The sequence below is a fragment of the Acipenser ruthenus genome, unplaced genomic scaffold (genome assembly GCF_902713425.1).
Source record: "Acipenser ruthenus unplaced genomic scaffold, fAciRut3.2 maternal haplotype, whole genome shotgun sequence".
Lineage (NCBI taxonomy): Eukaryota > Metazoa > Chordata > Actinopteri > Acipenseriformes > Acipenseridae > Acipenser > Acipenser ruthenus.
The window spans coordinates 1-20,000 of record NW_026708134.1 but is presented as its reverse complement, the minus strand read 5'-3'; the positions used below and the strand labels follow the sequence as shown (position 1 = coordinate 20,000).

General features: G+C 46.3%; 2 protein-coding genes across 2 annotated transcripts in view; one reads left to right on the top strand and one right to left on the bottom strand.

Moving 5' to 3' along the window:
- Positions 1 to 5,484, bottom strand: part of LOC117964943 (B-cell lymphoma 3 protein-like) — a 20,366-nt gene extending 14,882 nt beyond the window's left edge. Inside the window, exons 1-2 of the mRNA XM_059019964.1 lie at positions 3,850 to 5,484; positions 1,962 to 2,136 (exon numbers count right to left, since the gene is read on the bottom strand). Of these exons, the coding sequence (XP_058875947.1) occupies positions 1,962 to 2,136; positions 3,850 to 4,783 (1,109 nt within the window). The 5' untranslated portion in view covers positions 4,784 to 5,484. The remainder of the gene's footprint in view (positions 1 to 1,961; positions 2,137 to 3,849) is intronic.
- Positions 5,485 to 11,653: 6,169 nt separating this feature from the next.
- Positions 11,654 to 13,231, top strand: LOC117433827 (E3 ubiquitin-protein ligase CBL). Its single transcript, XM_059019962.1, has 2 exons — positions 11,654 to 11,781; positions 12,686 to 13,231. The coding sequence occupies exon 2, from the start codon at positions 12,693 to 12,695 to the stop codon at positions 13,056 to 13,058; it is 366 nt and encodes a 121-aa protein (XP_058875945.1). The 5' UTR covers positions 11,654 to 11,781; positions 12,686 to 12,692; the 3' UTR covers positions 13,059 to 13,231.
- The last annotated feature ends 6,769 nt before the right edge of the window (positions 13,232 to 20,000 follow it).

The window sequence follows — 20,000 nt, the reverse complement described above, 5'->3', positions numbered from 1 at the left end:
AGAGAGAGAGAGAGAGAGAGAGACAGAGAGAGAGAGAGAGAGAGAGAGAGAGGTTAGAGAGAGAGAGAGAGGGGAGGAGAGCGAGAGACAGAGAGAGAGAGGTGAGAGAGAGAGAGAGAGAGAGAGAGAGAGAGAGAGAGAGAGAGAGAGAGAGACAGTGTGTTGTGTAGAGCGAGCGTTAATGCCTGGCACTGAGACAGGAAGTCGTGTGAAAAGCATCCTGTTCTGTTCCCGAAACCTGAGGCAGGACAGGGTGAATGCGAGCCGCTGTGACGCAGGCTGTGGTGAGGGGCTTCCCCTAAACATGACCCCCCCCCCCCAGATATATACACAGAGACCTGAGCCCTGCAGCCAAACACAAACACACCAGCAGCCTGCCCCTTATAACTGTGTAAAGGTAAAGCACAGAGAGGTCTGATAAAGCGCAGGGAAGCATTGTAAAGCGCAGAGAGGTCTGGTAAAGCATAGGGAAGCATTGTAAAGCACAGAGAGGTCTGGTAAAGCATAGGGAAGCATTGTAAAGCGCAGAGAGGTCTGGTAAAGCATAGGGAAGCATTGTAAAGCACAGAGAGGTCTGGTAAAGCATAGGGAAGCATTGTAAAGGACAGAGAGGTCTGGTAAAGTATAGGGAAGCATTGTAAAGCACAGAGAGGTCTGGTAAAGCATAGGGAAGCATTGCAAAGCACAGAGAGGTCTGGTAAAGCATAGGGAAGCATTGTAAAGCACAGAGAGGTCTGGTAAAGCATAGGGAAGCATTGTAAAGCGCAGAGAGGTCTGGTAAAGCATAGGGAAGCATTGTAAAGCACAGAGAGGTCTGGTAAAGCATAGGGAAGCATTGTAAAGGACAGAGAGGTCTGGTAAAGTATAGGGAAGCATTGTAAAGCACAGAGAGGTCTGGTAAAGCATAGGGAAGCATTGCAAAGCACAGAGAGGTCTGGTAAAGCATAGGGAAGCATTGTAAAGCACAGAGAGGTCTGGTAAAGCATAGGGAAGCATTGTAAAGCACAGAGAGGTCTGGTAAAGCATAGGGAAGCATTGTAAAGGACAGAGAGGTCTGGTAAAGTATAGGGAAGCATTGTAAAGCACAGAGAGGTCTGGTAAAGCATAGGGAAGCATTGTAAAGCACAGAGAGGTGTGGTAAAGCATAGGGAAGCATTGTAAAGCACAGAGAGGTCTGGTAAAGCATAGGGAAGCATTGTAAAGCACAGAGAGGTATGGTAAAGCATAGGGAAGCATTGTAAAGCACAGAGAGGTCTGGTAAAGCATAGGGATAGGGCAGCAGTGTGGAGTAGTGGTTAGGGCTCTGGACTGTTGACCGGAGGGTTGTGGGTTCAATCCCCAGTGGGGGACATTGCTGTTGTACCCTTGAGCAAGGTACTTTACCTAGATTGCTCCAGTAATAACCCAACTGTATAAATGGGGAATTGTATGTAAAAATAATGTGATATTTGTAAAATGTGAAATAATGTGATATGATGTAACAATTGTAAGTCGCCCTGGATAAGGGCGTCTGCTAAGAAATAAATAATAATAATAATAATAATAATAATAATAATAGGGAAGCATTGTAAAGCACAGAGAGGTCTGGTAAAGCATAGGGAAGCATTGTAAAGCACAGAGAGGTCTGGTGAAGCATAGGGAAGCATTGTAAAGCACAGAGAGGCCTGGTAAAGCATAGGGAAGCATTGTAAAGCACAGAGAGGTCTGGTAAAGCATAGGGAAGCATTGTAAAGCACAGAGAGGTCTGGTAAAGCATAGGGAAGCATTGTAAAGCACAGAGAGGTCTGGTAAAGCATAGGGAAGCATTGTAAAGCACAGAGAGGTCTGGTAAAGCATAGGGAAGCATTGTAAAGCACAGAGAGGTCTGGTGAAGCATATTTGTAAATTATAGTAAATGCATAGTACAGCCATGCAAATTTACCAGGGTAAAGTTTTTTTTTAAATAATTAAACAGTGATTACGTGTCTCCATCTTCATCCTGTCTGGTCGCCATGGCGATGTCAGCAGCCAGCTTTTCCTCCATTGGGTAGATGACTGGAAAGGGCGGAGTCGGCATGCTAATAACCCCGCCCAGGTAGAGTTGAGTCGCGGGCACAGGGCAGTACGGGTACCCAGCCTGGGGGAAGGGGACCGGCACTGTGGAGACAGAACGGGCGGGGGCTTGATCAGCGCCAGTGTGTGCAGAGGGCACAAGCTCAGGGGGGGTCTGGTTATTGAACTCATCGTGTTGTAATGACACGGTACTGTGTCCCATTTAATGGAGTGAAACATAACTAGGATTATTATTATTATTATTATTATTATTATTATTATTATAATTATTATTATTTCAGTAACAACAACAATAATAATAATAATAATAATAATAATAATAATAATAATAATAATAATAATAATAATCATAGTTAAGTTTCGTTTGTTACCAGTGTTCCAGTAAGCAGCTGTATCAGTTTCATATTACAGTACAGCGCAGAGTGAGAGAGAGAGAGAGAGAGAGAGAGAGAGAGAGAGAGAGAGAGAGAGAGAGAGAGAGAGAGAGAGAGAGAGAGAGAGAGAGAGAGACATGCTTTTTCACCTCATATGAATCCAGCGATAACACACCCACGACAGCAGTTCTAAAAAGTGCTCTCTTTTGCACTAAATGGTACATTTGCACTAACATGCAGCCTGGCTATTATTGCTGTGCAAACACAGCGCCTGAAGCTCGCACTAGATTGAAGAATCTGACTCCTGCCAAACGTGCTCGGAATGAACGGGTTCTCTCATACCGGGATGAGCGAGTCAAACCCGCTTGGGTTGATCTGCCGGCAGGACGCTGCACGGATTTCCATGCCTGCGACGCGATAGAGTTTGGAACAAAAGAACGTGCCTGTCTGCGTTCTACCGATAGAATCCTCCGCCTTCCTCGCTTCTAACACTGTTAAAAAAATATACACGAATTCCTAATACCTGCTCGCTTCTGGAAATGTACAATGCACTGAATTTTGCAGTAATTTTACAGATTGTTCTGCAAAGCTGCGATCACACGCCCCCCCCCGTGTGTGTAACAGCGCGGAGGGTCGCGAAACACGGGACAGAAACTCTCTACTGGCATAAACACGCAGTCCGTGCGGGTTCAGTGAGGCTGCAGTGCGGGTTCAAGGAGGCTGCAGTGCGGGTTCAGTGAGGCTGCAGTGCGGGTTCAGTGAGGCTGCAGTGCGGGTTCAAGGAGGCTGCAGTGCGGGTTCAAGGAGGCTGCAGTGCGGGTTCACGGAGGCTGCAGTGCGGGATCACGAGCGCTGCAGTGCGGGTTCAAGGAGGCTGCAGTGCGGGTTCAAGGAGGCTGCAGTGCGGGTTCAAGGAGGCTGCAGTGCGGGTTCAGTGAGGCTGCAGTGCGCTTGCGCAATACAGTGTAACGAACCGATTACTCTCTACGTTAAGAATTTCATGAGTTTGTGAAATTTGCAATATAAACACCCACAGATTGATAGACAGACAGACAGATGGGCAGAGGCGATAGATAGATAGATAGATAGATAGATAGATAGATAGATGGATAGATAGATAGAGACAGACTTATTATTATGAATATAAGATAGTAGTATTATTATTATTATTATTATTATTATTATTATTATTATTATTATTATTATTATTATTATTATTATTACACAGGGTAATAATAATAATAATAATAATAATAATAATAATAATAATAATAATAATAATAATAATAATAATATTCCTGGTGGTCCTACAAAATAATAAAAGTCTTAATATTCCATCCTAATATATTTTACACCCATGGCTGAGAAAACCAGCTGCGTGTTAGGCGAGGTGTCGCAAGAGACGGTGTTTTAAAAGTCTTACCTGGGCAATAAGGTGACCTGACCACGCCTCCTGGTACCGGCATCCTGAAATACATGCCGTCAACAACCGCCTTCCGTTCGGGGAATACGTGAGCCTGCGAGCCCGGCAGAACTCGTGCGTCTGCGGGACACCGAGCATCGACTGCCGGCCCCCGCTGCTGCTTGGCCGGGGTGCCTCCGGTCTCCCGGTCCTGTGCTGGGGGGGAGCTGCTGGGTTCTTTTTTGCCGGGGGCTGAAGGGCTGGGGGCCCCCGAACGGCTTTCCTCGGTCTCCACGGCCGGGTAAGGTCGCTTTCTCAACGGCAGGGATAGGGCGGGCTTATCGGGCGCCTTGGCGCCTTCGTGCGAGTTCGGCGGCGGTTCGGTTTTGCACACGGGCGAAGACGAGGCGGCGCTCTGCGGCCGTTCTAAAGAATCGGCGGTCCTGGGAGTTGCGTTTGTAGTTTTAGTGGTCAGCGGGGAAACCGCGCCGGTTTGGCCTCTCCAAGGGACATTTCCCCACGGTCCATGCTCTCTCTGTTGGTTAACAGAGAGGTAGACACCGTTGAGTCCGCTACCATTGCTTATATGGACCAAGGGCGGTCTCCATACAGAGTCAACGTCGTACGGTACCGGGTATGGGTAAGTCTGTGCGCTATAGCTCGGCACCAATGCTTGATAACCCGGTGACCCATGTGCAAAAAGACCGCGGGGTGGAACTGTGCAGGGTCCCTGCACGCTGGACTCTGTTCCCCAGTCCTGCCTCTGTCCTGCCGCCTCATCCTTGCACCCCATTCTCCCGGTCCTTTCCAGTTGGCTTGTGTTTGCACTGGTTTCCAGTCTACTGGCCTGTTTAATACTGGTTTTATCAGTGGTAGTAATACTCTCCCTGGTGCTCCCTGCTTTGCGGGTTGTCCGGAGATCTAACGGGAACACCGGCGCTGCTTCACCATCCATGTCGGTTTAGTCCACAAAGTTGTAGCGGTTGCGCAGGGCTGTCGGGGGCAAACAGACCGAAGTGAATCGGTTTTCAGCTCGCTGTCCTCATCAAACCCCGTCAGAAATAAGCAAAAAGACTCGGTGCCAAAGTAATCCCAAACGAAGAAAGGCGTCAGGTGCATCGCAGTCCGAGGACGGCACAAGCACTGCATTTAAAAAACCGGGCGGCACACATCCGCGCAGATCCTGCGCAGTCACAAACCGTTCCCCCTCTCTTCCAAACGCAACGCTTTATAGATGTATATATCATTTTCCAGCTGCAAAAATACACCAAGTGCTAATTTAACAAGCATTGCGCGCGGTGCTGGAGATCCACGCGAGGCAGGTACGTATTTCCATGGGTGTGATCTCCACAGCCGAGCTGCGGGGCAGAGCGATCTTCATTTACTGAAGCGAGTTGAACGGCTGTCCTCGTTAGAGTGCTGCAGACAAGCGCCTCTGTGCTAAACCCGTCTGCGCTCTCTATCTCTCTCTCTCTCTATATATACAGATAGATACTTTAGCTACATATATAATGTACAGTATATAACGCACTGAGGTTAATGACTGCCATAGGTGTCGTAGTCACACTAGTGTTTCTTAGAATTGAGTTGTGAAATAAACGCCCTCTCTCTCTCTCTCTCTCTCTCTCTCTCTCTCTCTCTCTCTCTCTCTCTCAACAATAATAATACAGAAAAAAAAGCATTCGGAAGCGACTGAGCGCAGGGACTTTCCCTGCTTATAAAGAGTGGTTTTAAAGTCTGGACTGTACCATTTCTTTCTTTAAAAGAAGGGGGGAAGAATCGAGATGTGAGATTTTCTTTGGTCTCCCTCCGCCTCCCCGTTTGTCAATACTCCCCCCCTAGCGCCTGCAAGTTCAGCGTTCCAAAAAGTTTTTAAGCGAATTGCAGGACGTGTATGTGTTTGTTCTTTATATATATATACATTTAAATATATATATTATATATATAAAGGCAGTTTATTTATATTGGAATCGGTACGTCCCAGCAGAGCTGAAAGCATTTCATTTTTTTGAAGGTCGTAAAAGGATAGCAAACTTTTAACAGTGTTCTTAATTTAATTTTATTTTTTTTAATTGCGGTGGTTTGAAAAGTTTTTTTTTTTTTTTTAAAAAAAGGATTTACTGTAACAAACACGCCCTCTCCTCTCTCTCCTCTCTCTCCTCTCTCTCCTCTCTCTAACCCATAAACCACCGGAATGATTCGAGAGACGAAAACCTACGTGCTGCACGCGCCTCGCTGCTGCGTTTATGAAATTATTACGAGAACAAATCCCAGTGGCAGTTAAGAAACGACCCCCCCCCCCCCCCCCCCTCCAAAAAAAAAACACTGCCAGCGACCAGATCACATGCCTGCAGTGCCAGTACAAACTCTACAAAACTCTGCACACACTGCATGTAGTGCATATGGGACCGCTTTACACTGTGTGTTTTACATTGGAGTTCATCGGTAGATGCATGCGTGGCTTCACAGCATTACAATGTTAGCGTGCTGGTCGCAATGGACTTCACGAGCACATCTTTTTGCACGATCTATGTAAGCACACAGCTGCATCAGAAAAGGGGTTCGCGTTAGCGTTAGGGGTAGATCTCTGCTCTGCACTGGACTCGCCTGAGCTCAGCACCACGTTACTGGATCCTCAGCTGATGCGCCATCCTCGCACTGTTAATATGTCATTGTAGATGTAACTCGCTGTAATCCTAACTGGTTGCACCCTAGTTCATGTTGTATTCTAGTAGTAGTAGTATTACCTGCACTGACTGTAAACCACACTGTGTTTAATTATGAAGTGTGAGTCGCCTTGGATAAAGGCGTCTGCCAAATCAATTGTAATCTATCGTGCAAAAATATCTCCGCATGGAGCGCATTGTAACGATTCATACTAACATTGTAATGATGAGTCAGCACACAAGTATCTACTCAGTCACTACGATGTAAATACACCGTCACATATGTGTGTGCGTGAGTGTGTGTGTGTGTGAGTGTGTGTGTGTGTGTGTGTGTGTGTGTGTGTGTGTGTGTGTGTGTGTGTGTGTGTGGTTGTATTCTGTATGTGTGTGTGGGGTTGTATTGTGTGTGGTTGTATTGTGTGTGTGGTGTGTGTGTGTGTGTGGTTGTATTGTGGTTGTATTGTGTGTGTGGTGTGTGTGTGTGGTTGTATTGTGGTTGTATTGTGTGTGTGGTTGTATTATGTGTGTGGTTGTATTGTGTGTGTGTGTGTGGTTGTATTGTGTGTGTCTGTGGTTGTATTGTGTGTGTGTGTGTGTGGTTGTATTGTGTGTGTGTGTGTGTGGTTGTATTGTGTGTGTGTGTGTGTGTGTGTGGTTGTATTGTGTGTGTGGTTGTATTGTGTGTGTGTGTGTGGTTGTATTGTGTGTGTGTGTGGTTGTATTGTGTGTGTGTGTGTGTGGTTGTATTGTGTGTGTTGGTTGTATTGTGTGTGTGTGTGTGTGTTGGTTGTATTGTGTGTGTGTGTGTGTGGTTGTATTGTGTGTGTGTGTGTGTGATTGTATTGTGTGTGTGGTTGTATTGTGTGTGTGTGTGTGGTTGTATTGTGTGTGTGATTGTATTGTGTGTGTGATTGTATTGTGTGTGTGTGGTTGTATTGTGTGTTTCTTTAAGAACTCCCAGAATCTTTGCAGGCTACGTGCAATCACGCCTCGTTTATGCAATACCTTATTCTCATATTCTCGGTTCCTCAACGCTGATTCAGAGCGAGAAGAATGCCTGCCTGATATACCAGAGTTTTAGGGAATACACACTGGAGGAGAGGGGGGGGGGGGTCGGGTAGCTGGACCGATTCCAGCTCGTTACGGGAATGGGTGATTCACCTCGCCAACAGTGCAATGAGTAACTAACCTTTATGGCTTGCATTGTGCTGAGTTTATATGGAACCGGGAACCTCGTGTGAACGCAGCTCTCGCCTTGATAAGGACAGGGAGGCCCGCAGAGGCGAATAACCGCGACGTTACGATCAGCCCGTGTCCTCCGCGCTCGATAACTCCACAGCACCGTCGCCGTGGATCCGATCACTGCGCTGCCTTTCAATCGAGATACCCGTATCCCTTATAACAGTCTCCCCACTGGAAAAACACAACACAGTGTGAGCAAGCGCAGTGAAAGCGTGGTAAAGCACAGAGCATCACTGTAAAGCACAGAGAGGTGTGGTAAAGCATAGGGAAGCATTGGAAAGCACAGAGAGGTCTGGTAAAGCATAGGGAAGCATTGTAAAGCACAGAGAGGTCTGGTAAAGCATAGGGAAGCATTGTAAAGCACAGAGAGGTCTGGTAAAGCATAGGGAAGCATTGTAAAGCACGAGAGGTCTGGTAAAGCATAGGGAAGCATTGTAAAGTACAGAGAGGTCTGGTAAAGCACAGGGAAGCATTGTAAAGCACAGAGAGGTCTGGGAAAGCATAGGGAAGCATTGTAAAGCACAGATAGGTCTGGTAAAGCATAGGGAAGCATTGTAAAGCACAGAGAGGTCTGGTAAAGCATAGGGAAGCATTGTAAAGCACAGAGAGGTCTGGTAAAGCATAGGGAAGCATTGTAAAGCACAGAGAGGTCTGGTAAAGCATAGGGAAGCATTGTAAAGCACAGAGAGGTCTGGTAAAGCATAGGGAAGCATTGTAAAGCACAGAGAGGTCTGGTAAAGCATAGGGAAGCATTGTAAAGCACAGAGAGGTCTGGTAAAGCATAGGGAAGCATTGTAAAGCACAGAGAGGTCTGGTAAAGAGGTGTGCTTTACAATGCTTCCCTATGCTTTACCAGACCTCTCTGTGCTTTACCATGCTTTCACTGTGCTTTATCACACTTGGCTATGCTTTTTATTATGGGAAACTTTTATAAGAGTAACAAATGTGTTTTTAAAAACAGGCAGAAAACGATTCTTCTGAAGGAAGCGGATTCTGTCCTCTAACATTCTGACGGGAGAGTTTTCCTGCAGGTTGAGTTTCTGTGGCCGCAGCGGAGCCATGCACGGGACGCAGGTTGCACTGCTGTGTCTCTGTGTAATACCAAACCCCTTTTTCTGCTTGGATTTACTTGCTTATTTTAATTTGCAGGTCTGTCTTTTTTTTTTTTTTGGTTTTCAGTTGCTTGGGAGCTTTTGGGGCTTTCCACAAAGTATTTAAGTTGACAAAACGCTAAGCGGAAAACGCCAGTCTTCATAAAGCCCCTTAAATTCCAATCACAGCTGAGCTCTATTAAAGGTAATGGCTTATTTAGCCACACTGAGATTAAAGAGATTGAAACTTCATTTGCTTGTTTTTTTATTTACTCAGCTTTGCTGAAGTTGTTGATCATGTTTGCAGGCATTCTGTGGTCCTCGTTACAAGCGTTCAGACACACTGTGCTTGAACACACCTTGCAATGCTTTTACTGTGAGGAACTTTTATAAGGGTTAGTTTGCAATGTTTTGTTTTTAATATGCTTTACCACACCTCTCTGTGCTTTACAATGCTTCCCTATGCTTTACCAGACCTCTCTGTGCTTTGCAATGCTTCCCTATGCTTTACCATACCTCCCTGTGCTTTACAATGCTTCCCTATGCTTTACCAGCCCTCTCTGTGCTTTACAATGCTTCCCTATGCTTTACCAGACCTCTCTGTGCTTTACAATGCTTCCCTATGCTTTATCACACTTGGCTATGCTTTTACTAGGGGAAACTTTTCTAAACTTTGTCATCATCTCACAATGCAGGGTTAGGCTGCTTGAGTTACACACCTCTTAATTTGCATGAACAGCAACACGATTAATCACTCACACACATGCAGACACACACACACACACACACACACACACACACACACACACTCGCTCGCGCACACACACACACACACACACACACACTCGCTCGCACACACACACACACACACACACACACACTCGCTCGCACACACACACACACACGCTCGCGCACACACACACACACACACACACACACACACACACACCTGCCCTGGCATCAGTCTCTCAGTCTCATGCAGGTCTTGTTTCATCAGCACCTCTGGTGTGACTCTGCAGCCCAGCTGTCAGGAAACCCCTAAATTACCCACCAGGGTTAGTGAGAGCAGCTGAATCACTGGCAGCTGCCCTGAGAGTCCCACAGAAACAGCACAGTGTGAAACAGCACAGTGAAAGCAGGGTCAACATAGGCAAGCATTGTAAAGCACAGAGAGGTCTGGTAAAGCATAGGCAAGCATTGTAAAGCACAGTGAGGTCTGGTAAAGCATAGGGAAGCATTGTAAAGCACAGAGAGGTCTGAAATTCGGCCCAGTGTTGACTAGTATTGTGCTTTCAACGATACAGGGGAAGCAGCGCCCTCTGGCGTCGAATAGACGAATTACAGCACAGGGATTAATGCGATACTGTTGATACGGGGTTTGAAAAAAGGGTTTTCGGAAAACATATGAGCGTCAGTGAGTTTTTTTTTCTGTTCCCTGTGTGGTTTGAAAAATTAAACCTTGTTTTTTTCCTCATGTCAGCTGGCTTTATCATTGCTCGTTCCCTTTATTACAGTTTCCCATTGTAAAAGCACAGCGAGCAAAGAGCAGGGAGCGCACGGTAAAGCACAGGCAAGCATTGTAACGCAAACTGAAAAGCACGATAGACCGCGCTATAAAACTACGCTAAATGCTTACTATCAATGGACTGTGCTAATATTTCATTAGGTCGACGCGGAGATTTGAACATGCCTACGTCACCATAAAACCCAACATTAAAACCACGTTGCCCTAAAGCTAAATTCTATTCTTGCGACGCTGCGGTATCTCCGAATGCATTGGTGAGTCAAAGTCATTCCATTCGTATCCACTAGGGGGCAGCAGTCGTTAACACTGCACGCTGCCAAGATCCCTTTACAGTAACAGTTCCCCGCCATGCATTTCCCATGGTTATACTATGCAATGGCCGCGGTTTACCCCGGTCTGCCAAGTTTATTCATTTCCTTTACCAGACCTCTCTGTGCTTTACAATGCTTCCCTATGCTTTACCAGACCTCTCTGTGCTTTACAATGCTTCCCTGTGCTTTACCAGACCTCACTGTGCTTTACAATGCTTCCCTATGCTTTACCAGACCTCACTGTGCTTTACAATGCTTCCCTATGCTTTACCAGACCTATCTGTGCTTTACAATGCTTCCCTATGCTTTACCAGACCTCTCTGTGCTTTACAATGCTTCCCTATGCTTTACCAGACCTCTCTGTGCTTTACAATGCTTCCCTATGCTTTACCATACCTCTCTGTGCTTTACAATGCTTCCCTATGCTTTACCAGACCTCTCTGTGCTTTACAATGCTTCCCTATGCTTTACCAGACCTCTCTGTGCTTTACAATGCTTCCCTATGCTTTACCATACCTCTCTGTGCTTTACAATGCTTCCCTATGCTTTGCCATGCTGTCACTGTGCTTGATCACACTGTGCTGTTACCATAGGGAATGTTTCAGAGGGATCCCCTGGTCTCTCAGGTTGGGTGTTTCCCGTCTCATGTTTAAAACTCAGGGACATTCCTGTTAGACCGGTTCTGCAGAGAATTAACAGCGAAAGATTTGAGAACTAAAAATAATACTGGAAAATAAGCTGTGATCAATTCAGTGTAGAGAGTTAACATCAGCATGGGTACAGTGACACACGCACACACACACACCCCCCAGCGCAGGTCACACACACACACACACCATGCTGAGTGATAGAGCAGGTTATCCATTTTCTAATTACTCTCTCTCTCTCTAATCTAATCTCTCTCTCTCTCTCTCTTTCTCTCTCTCTCTCTCTCTCTCTCTCTCTCTCTCTTCTCTCTCTCTCTCTGCTTCCCCTCCCGCTGTCACAATGACCTCACCAAACAAACCTGTTTGCTGAAGATCAATGAACCAGGAAGAGAACTATCAGAGAGCGAGAGAGAGGGAGCAGAAAACAGAGAGAAAGAGAGAGAGTGAGTGAGACCTCCACTCAAATACAGGGTAGGTTCACGTTTTTTGCAGGGTCACACACACACACACACACACACACACACACACTCTGAAGCACGCTCTCTCACTCGCTCACACACACACACACTCTGAAGCACGCTCTCTCACTCGCTCACACACACACACTCTGAAGCACGCTCTCTCACTCGCACAAACACACACACACTCTGAAGCACGCTGTCTCACTTGCTCACTTGTTCACACACACACACACACTCTCCAGCACCCATTTTCAAACTGGCACACAGAGAGCGCATCAGCGACACAGAAATCCTCTGAACAGACTCTGACAGAGCACTTACTTTTGAACACTCACAAACTTCATCAAACTCAGAGACGTGATCGACACACAGACAGGCGTGCACACAGCATGCAGAACCGGCACTCACACAGGAACGACACACACACAAACACCGAGACACACGCTGAGACACACACACACACACACCGAGACACACGCTGAGACACACACACACACGCTGAGACACACACACACACACACACCGAGACACACGCTGAGACACACACACACACACACCGAGACACACGCTGAGACACACACACACACGCTGAGACACACACACACACACACACACACACCGAGACGCACCCACACACTGAGACGCACCCACACACTGAGACGCACCCACACGCTGAGACGCATCCACACACTGAGACGCACCCACAGACGCACCCACACGCTGAGACACACACACACACACCGAGACACACACCGAGACACACACACACACACACCGAGACACACACCGAGACACACACCGAGACACACACACACACACCGAGACGCACCCACACGCTGAGACGCACCCACACACACACACACCTCAGAGAGCTTCGCTGCTACTTTCAAAATCAGCTTTGCCGCTCGTTGCAGCTGAGTGATGGCATCGGGAGGGGGGGGGACGGCCCCGCGGAGAGGGTCCGGGGCCTCTGGGATGGTCGTGGCCCCCGTGGATCAGAGGACGGTGGACAGGACCTGCAGACACCTGGAGAAACTGAACAAGCTGTGCCAGAACCCGAAGCTGGGCCTCCGGAACAGCCCGCCTTACCTCCTGGAGCTCGTCCCGGACTCCCTGCAGCACCTGCAGCTCGTGGTGGAGGTGGGGAAGCTGCGGAGGGAGCCCCTCTGGCAGCAGGAGTACTTCTGTGTGTACCTGAGGAATCTGCAGAGCAAAACCCAGCAAGCCATCAGGATCTTCAAGGAGGGCAAGGATAGGATGTACGAGGAAGGGTCGACCCCAAGGTGAGTGACGGACAGTTATTATTATTATTATTATTATTATTATTATTATTATTATTATTATTATTATTAATTTCTTAGCAGACGCTCTTATTATTATTATTATTATTTATTTCTTAGCAGACGCCCTTATCCAGGGCGACTTACAATTGTTACAAGATATCACTTTATTTACATACAATTACCCATTTATACAGTTGGGTTTTTACTGGAGCAATCTAGGTAAAGTACCTTGCTCAAGGGTAAAGCAGAAGTGTCCCCCACCTGGGATTGAAAAACTTGTCTAGCTCGCTTCTTTGAAGCCCCGAGTCTAGCCTGCTAAAATCCAAATCACATGTAAAGCAAACAGAAAGACAGCTGTCATGCAGGTCTGCAAAACGTGTCCTTATATGGTAACACTTTCAAAATAACGTACCCGCTTACTCGTGTGATCTGCAGCGTTTGGTTGCAAAGTTTCTCAATCGCTTGAGCACATTTCTCGAAACATTATCCACTTTTTCAAAACATTTAACACAACCCCCCCCCCCCCCCCCGCAAACTGTAACATGTTTTGCAAAATGACACATTTCATTTGCAAAAGGCACGAAGACTCTCAAAACAGGAAATACGTGTCCCAAAATCAAATAATTCCATCAAAACAGTATCATTTGTCATCTAATGAAAAGTTCATTCTACCAGCCGTTTCACAATGGCATGATCAATACGAACTATGAGCATCAGTGTGACGTGGTCGGCCCTGAGCAGATGCTCTCTGTGTCTATGGTCTGGTTCTTGATAATAACTGTAAATGGTAGGTAAACATTTCACCCCAGCATGAGCTGTATTCATGTTCTCTGAGTTTACTTATTTCAAGAAGACCAAAGTAGAAAGAATTTCACTCAACAGCAAAAAATACTTTGACAACAGATTTGACTTTATCCAGTTGCAGTAGAGTTCCTGATACATCGAAAGATGCTGGAAATACTTTACAGTAAACACAAATCAAGTCCAGTGAAGATAATCAGGACCAAGCTGGTAGTTTCGACAAAAACAACAAAAAAGTAACAACATAAAACTCAGTGTAATTGTTCATTTACGAAATCCATTCTTTGCCGTCTGTCAGGCCACTCATTCTCATCCACATCATGTTGAATATTTTCCCTCGTCATACAAAACCTCCTGGCATGTCGGAGCCGTCCTTGGCAATCTTCTGCGGAGATCGCCGGACAACCCACGCTCGTGGCATCGAGAAGCGATATTTGGTCGTGCGGATGTTTGTCATACACCTTTGACTGTGGCTCTGTGACCGATGGTGTTCCTCTCACGTCTCCTCACTTTGGACAAATTGAATCAGGTTTCATCCATGTGTTTGAAGACATGTGGCAACACATTTGCCTCAAGTTCCATTATTCTCTGAGAGAAACACAAAATGAACTGTCTGCAGTGAAATATTCTAAGGAAATGCACTGCTGTGATGAACCCTTACCTGTATTATTATTATGATTTATTTCTTAGCAGATGCCCTTATCCAGGGCAACTTACAATTGTTACAAGATATCACATTATTTTTACATTTAATTACCCATTTATACAGTTGTGTTTTTACTGGAGCAATCTAGGTAAAGAACGTTGCTCAAAGGTACAGCAGCAGTGTTCCCCCCACCTGGGATTGAACCCAAGACCCTCTGGTCAAGAGTCCAGAGCCCTAACCACTACTCCACACTGCTGCCTGTACATACTGGAACCTAATCTCCTTCACTCTTTCACTATTCCTTTCAAAAGGTACCCTCTATAGCTGTTTCATCCTTAGTTTCAAAACCCAGTCAATAGTTGCCAGACTGACACTATGTACATTCTGAAAAATGTTGTGGTCTTGTATAATTGTAGTCTGGATTTCCCTCAACAGTACTGAGTTGCTTGGAACCACCATATCTACAATGGCAGCCTCCTGTTCAGCGTTGAAGACTCTACCTCAGCCACCAGAGCGAGGTTGTCTTTCAATTCTATAAATGGATATAATGACATTTTGATGGTCAAGGAGGATGATGGAAAAACTCCTTCCCTGTATATCGTACAGTACTGTAATACAGTGAAGTAAGATATGGACACTTCCATATTCTCATTTCTGAATATTCGAATTATTGATGCCACAGTTACACCCGCTGCCCAGCCTCTCGCATTGAAAGGCCATGATTTATCACAGGGTCAATGATAGTGTCACGTATGTCATTGGAAACGTCTGCTCTGCGTCTTCCCCTTTGAGCTGCTGTACCCCCGCCCACGCGAACCCCTCTTCCTCGATGGGCTCCTGTTTGGGGTTCCCCTCTTTCTCTCTCAGTTTCATTCACATTGACTTAGCAATCGAGAAAAACTGTAATAGGCGGGCAGTTCAAATCCACAGCGGGCTGAATTCAGAACGAACCGGATTCAGAACTCAGAGGCAGCGCTGAAGACATGCAGCCGGGATACCTGGGCAGTATTTCACGTTAGATTTCGAAAAAATGTCGAATTTATTTCCAATTTTTTTTGTGTGTCAGTATGTTAAGGCGACATTATTCCAGCGGGTTTCATTCGACGTTATGAAGCGAAACGAGTTCATTCTAGAGGGTGATGCAAACATCACCCCGGTGGAGCGGAAGACGTGTTTGAAATGGACTGACTGCGTCTCAATAACAAGTCTCTGTTCGGAGCTCCTGGACTTCCCCCCACACAGACGGTTAATTCCCTTGTGAAAATGAATACGATGGCTTGCTGTGCACAGGGTGTCAGTAATAACCACTGTGTATGGGGCAGTGTCTCTGATGCGTGTGTGTGTATGTGGTGGTTCCTTAGTCAATGCAGGTGCATTTACACATCATTGCATTGTTAGTGTGCAGGGTTACAATGGACTTTGTAAGCTGAGCTCAGCAGCTGTGTGTGTGTGTGTGTGTGTCTCAGTGTGTGTGTGTGTGTCAGTGTGTCTCAGTGTGTGTGTGTGTGTGTGTGTGTGTCAGTGTGTGTGTGTGTCAGTGTGTCTCAGTGTGTGTGTGTGTGTGTGTGTGTGTGTGTCAGTGTGTGTCAGTGTGTGTGTGTGTGTGTGTCAGTGTGTGTGTGTGTCAGTGTGTCTCAGTGTGTGTGTGTGTGTGTGTGTGTCTCAGTGTGTGTGTGTGTGTGTGTCTCAGTGTGTGTGTCAGTGTGTGTGTGTGTGTGTGTGTGTGTGTCAGTGCATGTGTGTGTGTGCGTGTGTGTGTGCTCTGTGCTCTGAGGCTGCACACTGTGTGTGTGTGTGTCTGCGTGTGTGTGTGTGTGTGTGTCAGTGTGTCTCAGTGTGTGTGTGTGTGTCTCAGTGCGTGTGTGCGTGTGCGTGTGTGTGTGCTCTGTGCTCTGAGGCTGCACACTGTGTGTGTGTGTGTGTGTGTCAGTGCGTGTGTGTGTGTGTGTGTGTGTGTCAGTGTGTGTGTGTGTGTGTGTGTGTGTGTGTGTGTCTCAGTGTGTGTGTCAGTGTGTGTGTGTGTGTGTGTGTGTGTCAGTGCATGTGTGTGTGTGCTTTGTGCTCTGAGGCTGCACACTGTGTGTGTGTGTGTGTCTGCGTGTGTGTGTGTGTGTGTGTGTGCGTGTGTGTGTGTGTCAGTGTGTGTGGGTGTGTGTGTGCGTGTGTGTCAGTGCATGTGTGTGTGCGTGTGTGTGTGTGTGTGCGCGTGTGCGTGTGTCTGCGTGTGTGTGTGTCTGCGTGTGTGTGTGTGTGGGGGGGGGGTTGCTCTGTATTGTCCGGTACACAGACAGGCTCATAGTTATGTTCAGCTCAGCAGCTCCTTCGCTTCTCAACCACACTCTGATTATGGTTCTATTGTTATCAGAAGCCTCTGTACGAGTTTGTGTTTCTATATAGAGAGCCGTTCATCTGACCGCTGTGCAGCTCCCTGAGGGCCTTGTTCAGCACAAGCGAACGCGACTCTCACAGTCTGGGGGTGTGTGCGGAGGCTGCCTCTGTCTCTCACTCTTACATTTTAACATGCATCTGCAGAACAGCGTGTCCGACTGCGATGAAACCTGCTCAGGACCTTCATTCACTCATAGGTTATTGAGAGGATCTGAATCTGGGGGGGGTGTGTGGAGTCTGTATATCTGTCTGTCTGTCTGTCTGCCTGTGTGTCTGTCAGCGTTTTTGTTTTTCTCTTCAAGTTGTTTTTTTGGTTTCTTGTTCCATTTCCGAGGAGGGTTCTGATTCGAACAGGAAATATAGTGACTGACCACCGACTGTAACCGTAGCAACCAAAAAAAAATAAACCAGTCTCTGAGCCCTCGCTATACATGACAAAGAGCTGGCTGCACCGTCATGTGTTAGAGCCCTTTAGTACCTGATAGGAGCAGCTTCACTTAGAAAAGAGCCCCACAGTAAAAGCACAGCACAGTGTGATAAAGCACAGTGAAAGCATGGTAAAGCATAGGGAAGCATTGTAAAGCACAGAGAGGTCTGGTAAAGCATAGGGAAGCATTGTAAAGCACAGAGAGGTCTGGTAAAGCATAGGGAAGCATTGTAAAGCACAGAGAGGTCTGGTAAAGCATAGGCAAGCATTGTAAAGCACAGAGAGGTCTGGTAAAGCATAGGGAAGCATTGTAAAGCACTGAGAGGTCTGGTAAAGCATAGGGAAGCATTGTAAAGCAGAGAGGTCTGGTAAAGCATAGGGAAGCATTGTAAAGCACAGAGAGGTCTGGTAAAGCATAGGGAAGCATTGTAAAGCACAGAGAGGTGTGGTAAAGCACAGAGCATCACTGTAAAGCACAGAGAGGTCTGGTAAAGCATAGGGAAGCATTGTAAAGCACAGAGAGGTCTGGTAAAGCATAGGGAAGCATTGTAAAGCACAGAGAGGTCTGGTAAAGCATAGGGAAGCATTGTAAAGCACAGAGAGGTGTGGTAAAGCACAGAGCATCACTGTAAAGCACAGAGAGGTCTGGTAAAGCATAGGGAAGCATTGTAAAGCACAGAGAGGTCTGGTAAAGCATAGGGAAGCATTGTAAAGCACAGAGAGGTCTGGTAAAGTATATTTAAGAAAGATAAACTATGATAGTATAACCATGACAAAAGCAGCCTGCTGAAAGAGTGTGCAATCTGACCGTGTTGAAAGTTTTAGTGTCACAGTATTTGCAGAGCAGATAAGAGCGAATAACTAACAGAATACAGAGCTGCTGTAAAGGACACAGCGATATTAGAGGAAGTGGAATCTTATCAGACCGCAATTGTTTCCTAGGCGGAGCGCAGAGTTGAGTAAGAGGCACACTAGAGTGGCTAACCACGGTGTTGCGTCCAGAACACAGACTGTGGCCATCGGCACGGCAACAGCAGAACGAGGTCCCAGCCCGGTTGTGTTCTGTTACTTTTAGGCAACAAACTGGGTGAAATGACCCCCCCCCAGAATAATACAATATTGTTCTTAATTGTATTGCTGCAGGTCCCCCCTCATGCGTTTCCAGAAAGTTATACTATTAATTTACCATGTCTTTAATATGCTTTACCAGACCTCTCTGTGCTTTACAATGCTTCCCTATGCTTTACCAGACCTCTCTGTGCTTTACAATGCTTCCCTATGCTTTACCAGACCTCTCTGTGCTTTACAATGCTTCCCTATGCTTTACCAGACCTCTCTGTGCTTTACAATGCTTCCCTATGCTTTACCAGACCTCTCTGTGCTTTACAATGCTTCCCTATGCTTTACCACACCTCTCTGTGCTTTACAATGCTTCCCTATGCTTTACCAGACCTCTCTGTGCTTTATCACAAGGTAATACAATTCACAACAAGGCAGCTAAACCTGTATGAGCAGCAGAACCACTCTGTGCTTTTGTGGTTTTGTTTAAATAGTAGTTTTCTTTTCTTTCTTTTATTTAGTCAAGCAGACCAGCGTTTGGGCTCTAGTGCCTTCATCAGTGTTATTGAAACTAGAAGAGACCGAGTCAAGCAGACCAGCGTTTGGGCTCTAGTGCCTTCATCAGTGTGATTGAAACTAAACCGAGTCAAGCAGACCAGCGTTTGGGCTCTAGTGCCTTCATCAGTGTGATTGAGATCCTTGTTGAATGATTTTTAAAGAAATTGAATTTGTTCTTTAAAGTCATTTTAGAAGCCGAACATTTCAGCAAAGTGTCATTTTCTCGATCAAAGTGTGACAAACACCCCCCCCCCCACCCCCCCCCCCCCCCCCCCCCCCCCCGCAGTGGAAACTTTCTTCACCACAAACTGTACCGGACTGCAGGACAGGAAACTGAGTGTGTGTGTTTCCTGTGTGCTGCCAGCCAGAGAGTGTGTGTGTATGTATTGCAAAGCACAGAGAGGGCTGGTAAAGCATAGGGAGGCATTGTAAAGCACAGAGAGGTCTGGTAAAGCATAGAAAAGCATTGTAAAGCACAGAGAGGTCTGGTAAAGCATAGGGAAGCATTGTAAAGCACAGAGAGGTCTGGTAAAGCATAGGGAAGCATTGTAAAGCACAGAGAGGTCTGGTAAAGCATAGGGAAGCATTGTAAAACACAGAGAGGTCTGGTAAAGCATAGGGAAGCATTGTAAAGCACAGAGAGGTCTGGTAAAGCATAGGGAAGCATTGTAAAGCACAGAGAGGTCTGGTAAAGCATAGGGAAGCATTGTAAAGCACAGAGAGGGCTGGTAAAGCACAGGGAAGCATTGTAAAGCACAGAGAGGTCTGGTAAAGCATAGGGAAGCATTGTAAAGCACAGAGAGGTCTGGTAAAGCATAGGGAAGCATTGTAAAGCACAGAGAGGTGTGGTAGAGCATATTAAAAAAAAAAACCCCAGCAAACCAGGGTAAACTGGTTATTATTATTATTATTATTATTATTATTATTATTATTATTATTATTATTATTATCATCATTATTAATGAGTCATGCTGCAGAGTCACTTCCAATAGGACCTCGGCTTTACATCTCATTGGAAGGACTGAGCACAAGTGAGAGATCGCCGTGGTAACCGTTCCTCAGCCTGT

Excerpts from the sequence above, each read along its gene's own strand:
- LOC117433827 (XM_059019962.1), top strand. The coding sequence starts at position 12,693 with ATGGCATCGGGAGGGGGGGGGACGGCCCCGCGGAGAGGGTCCGGGGCC.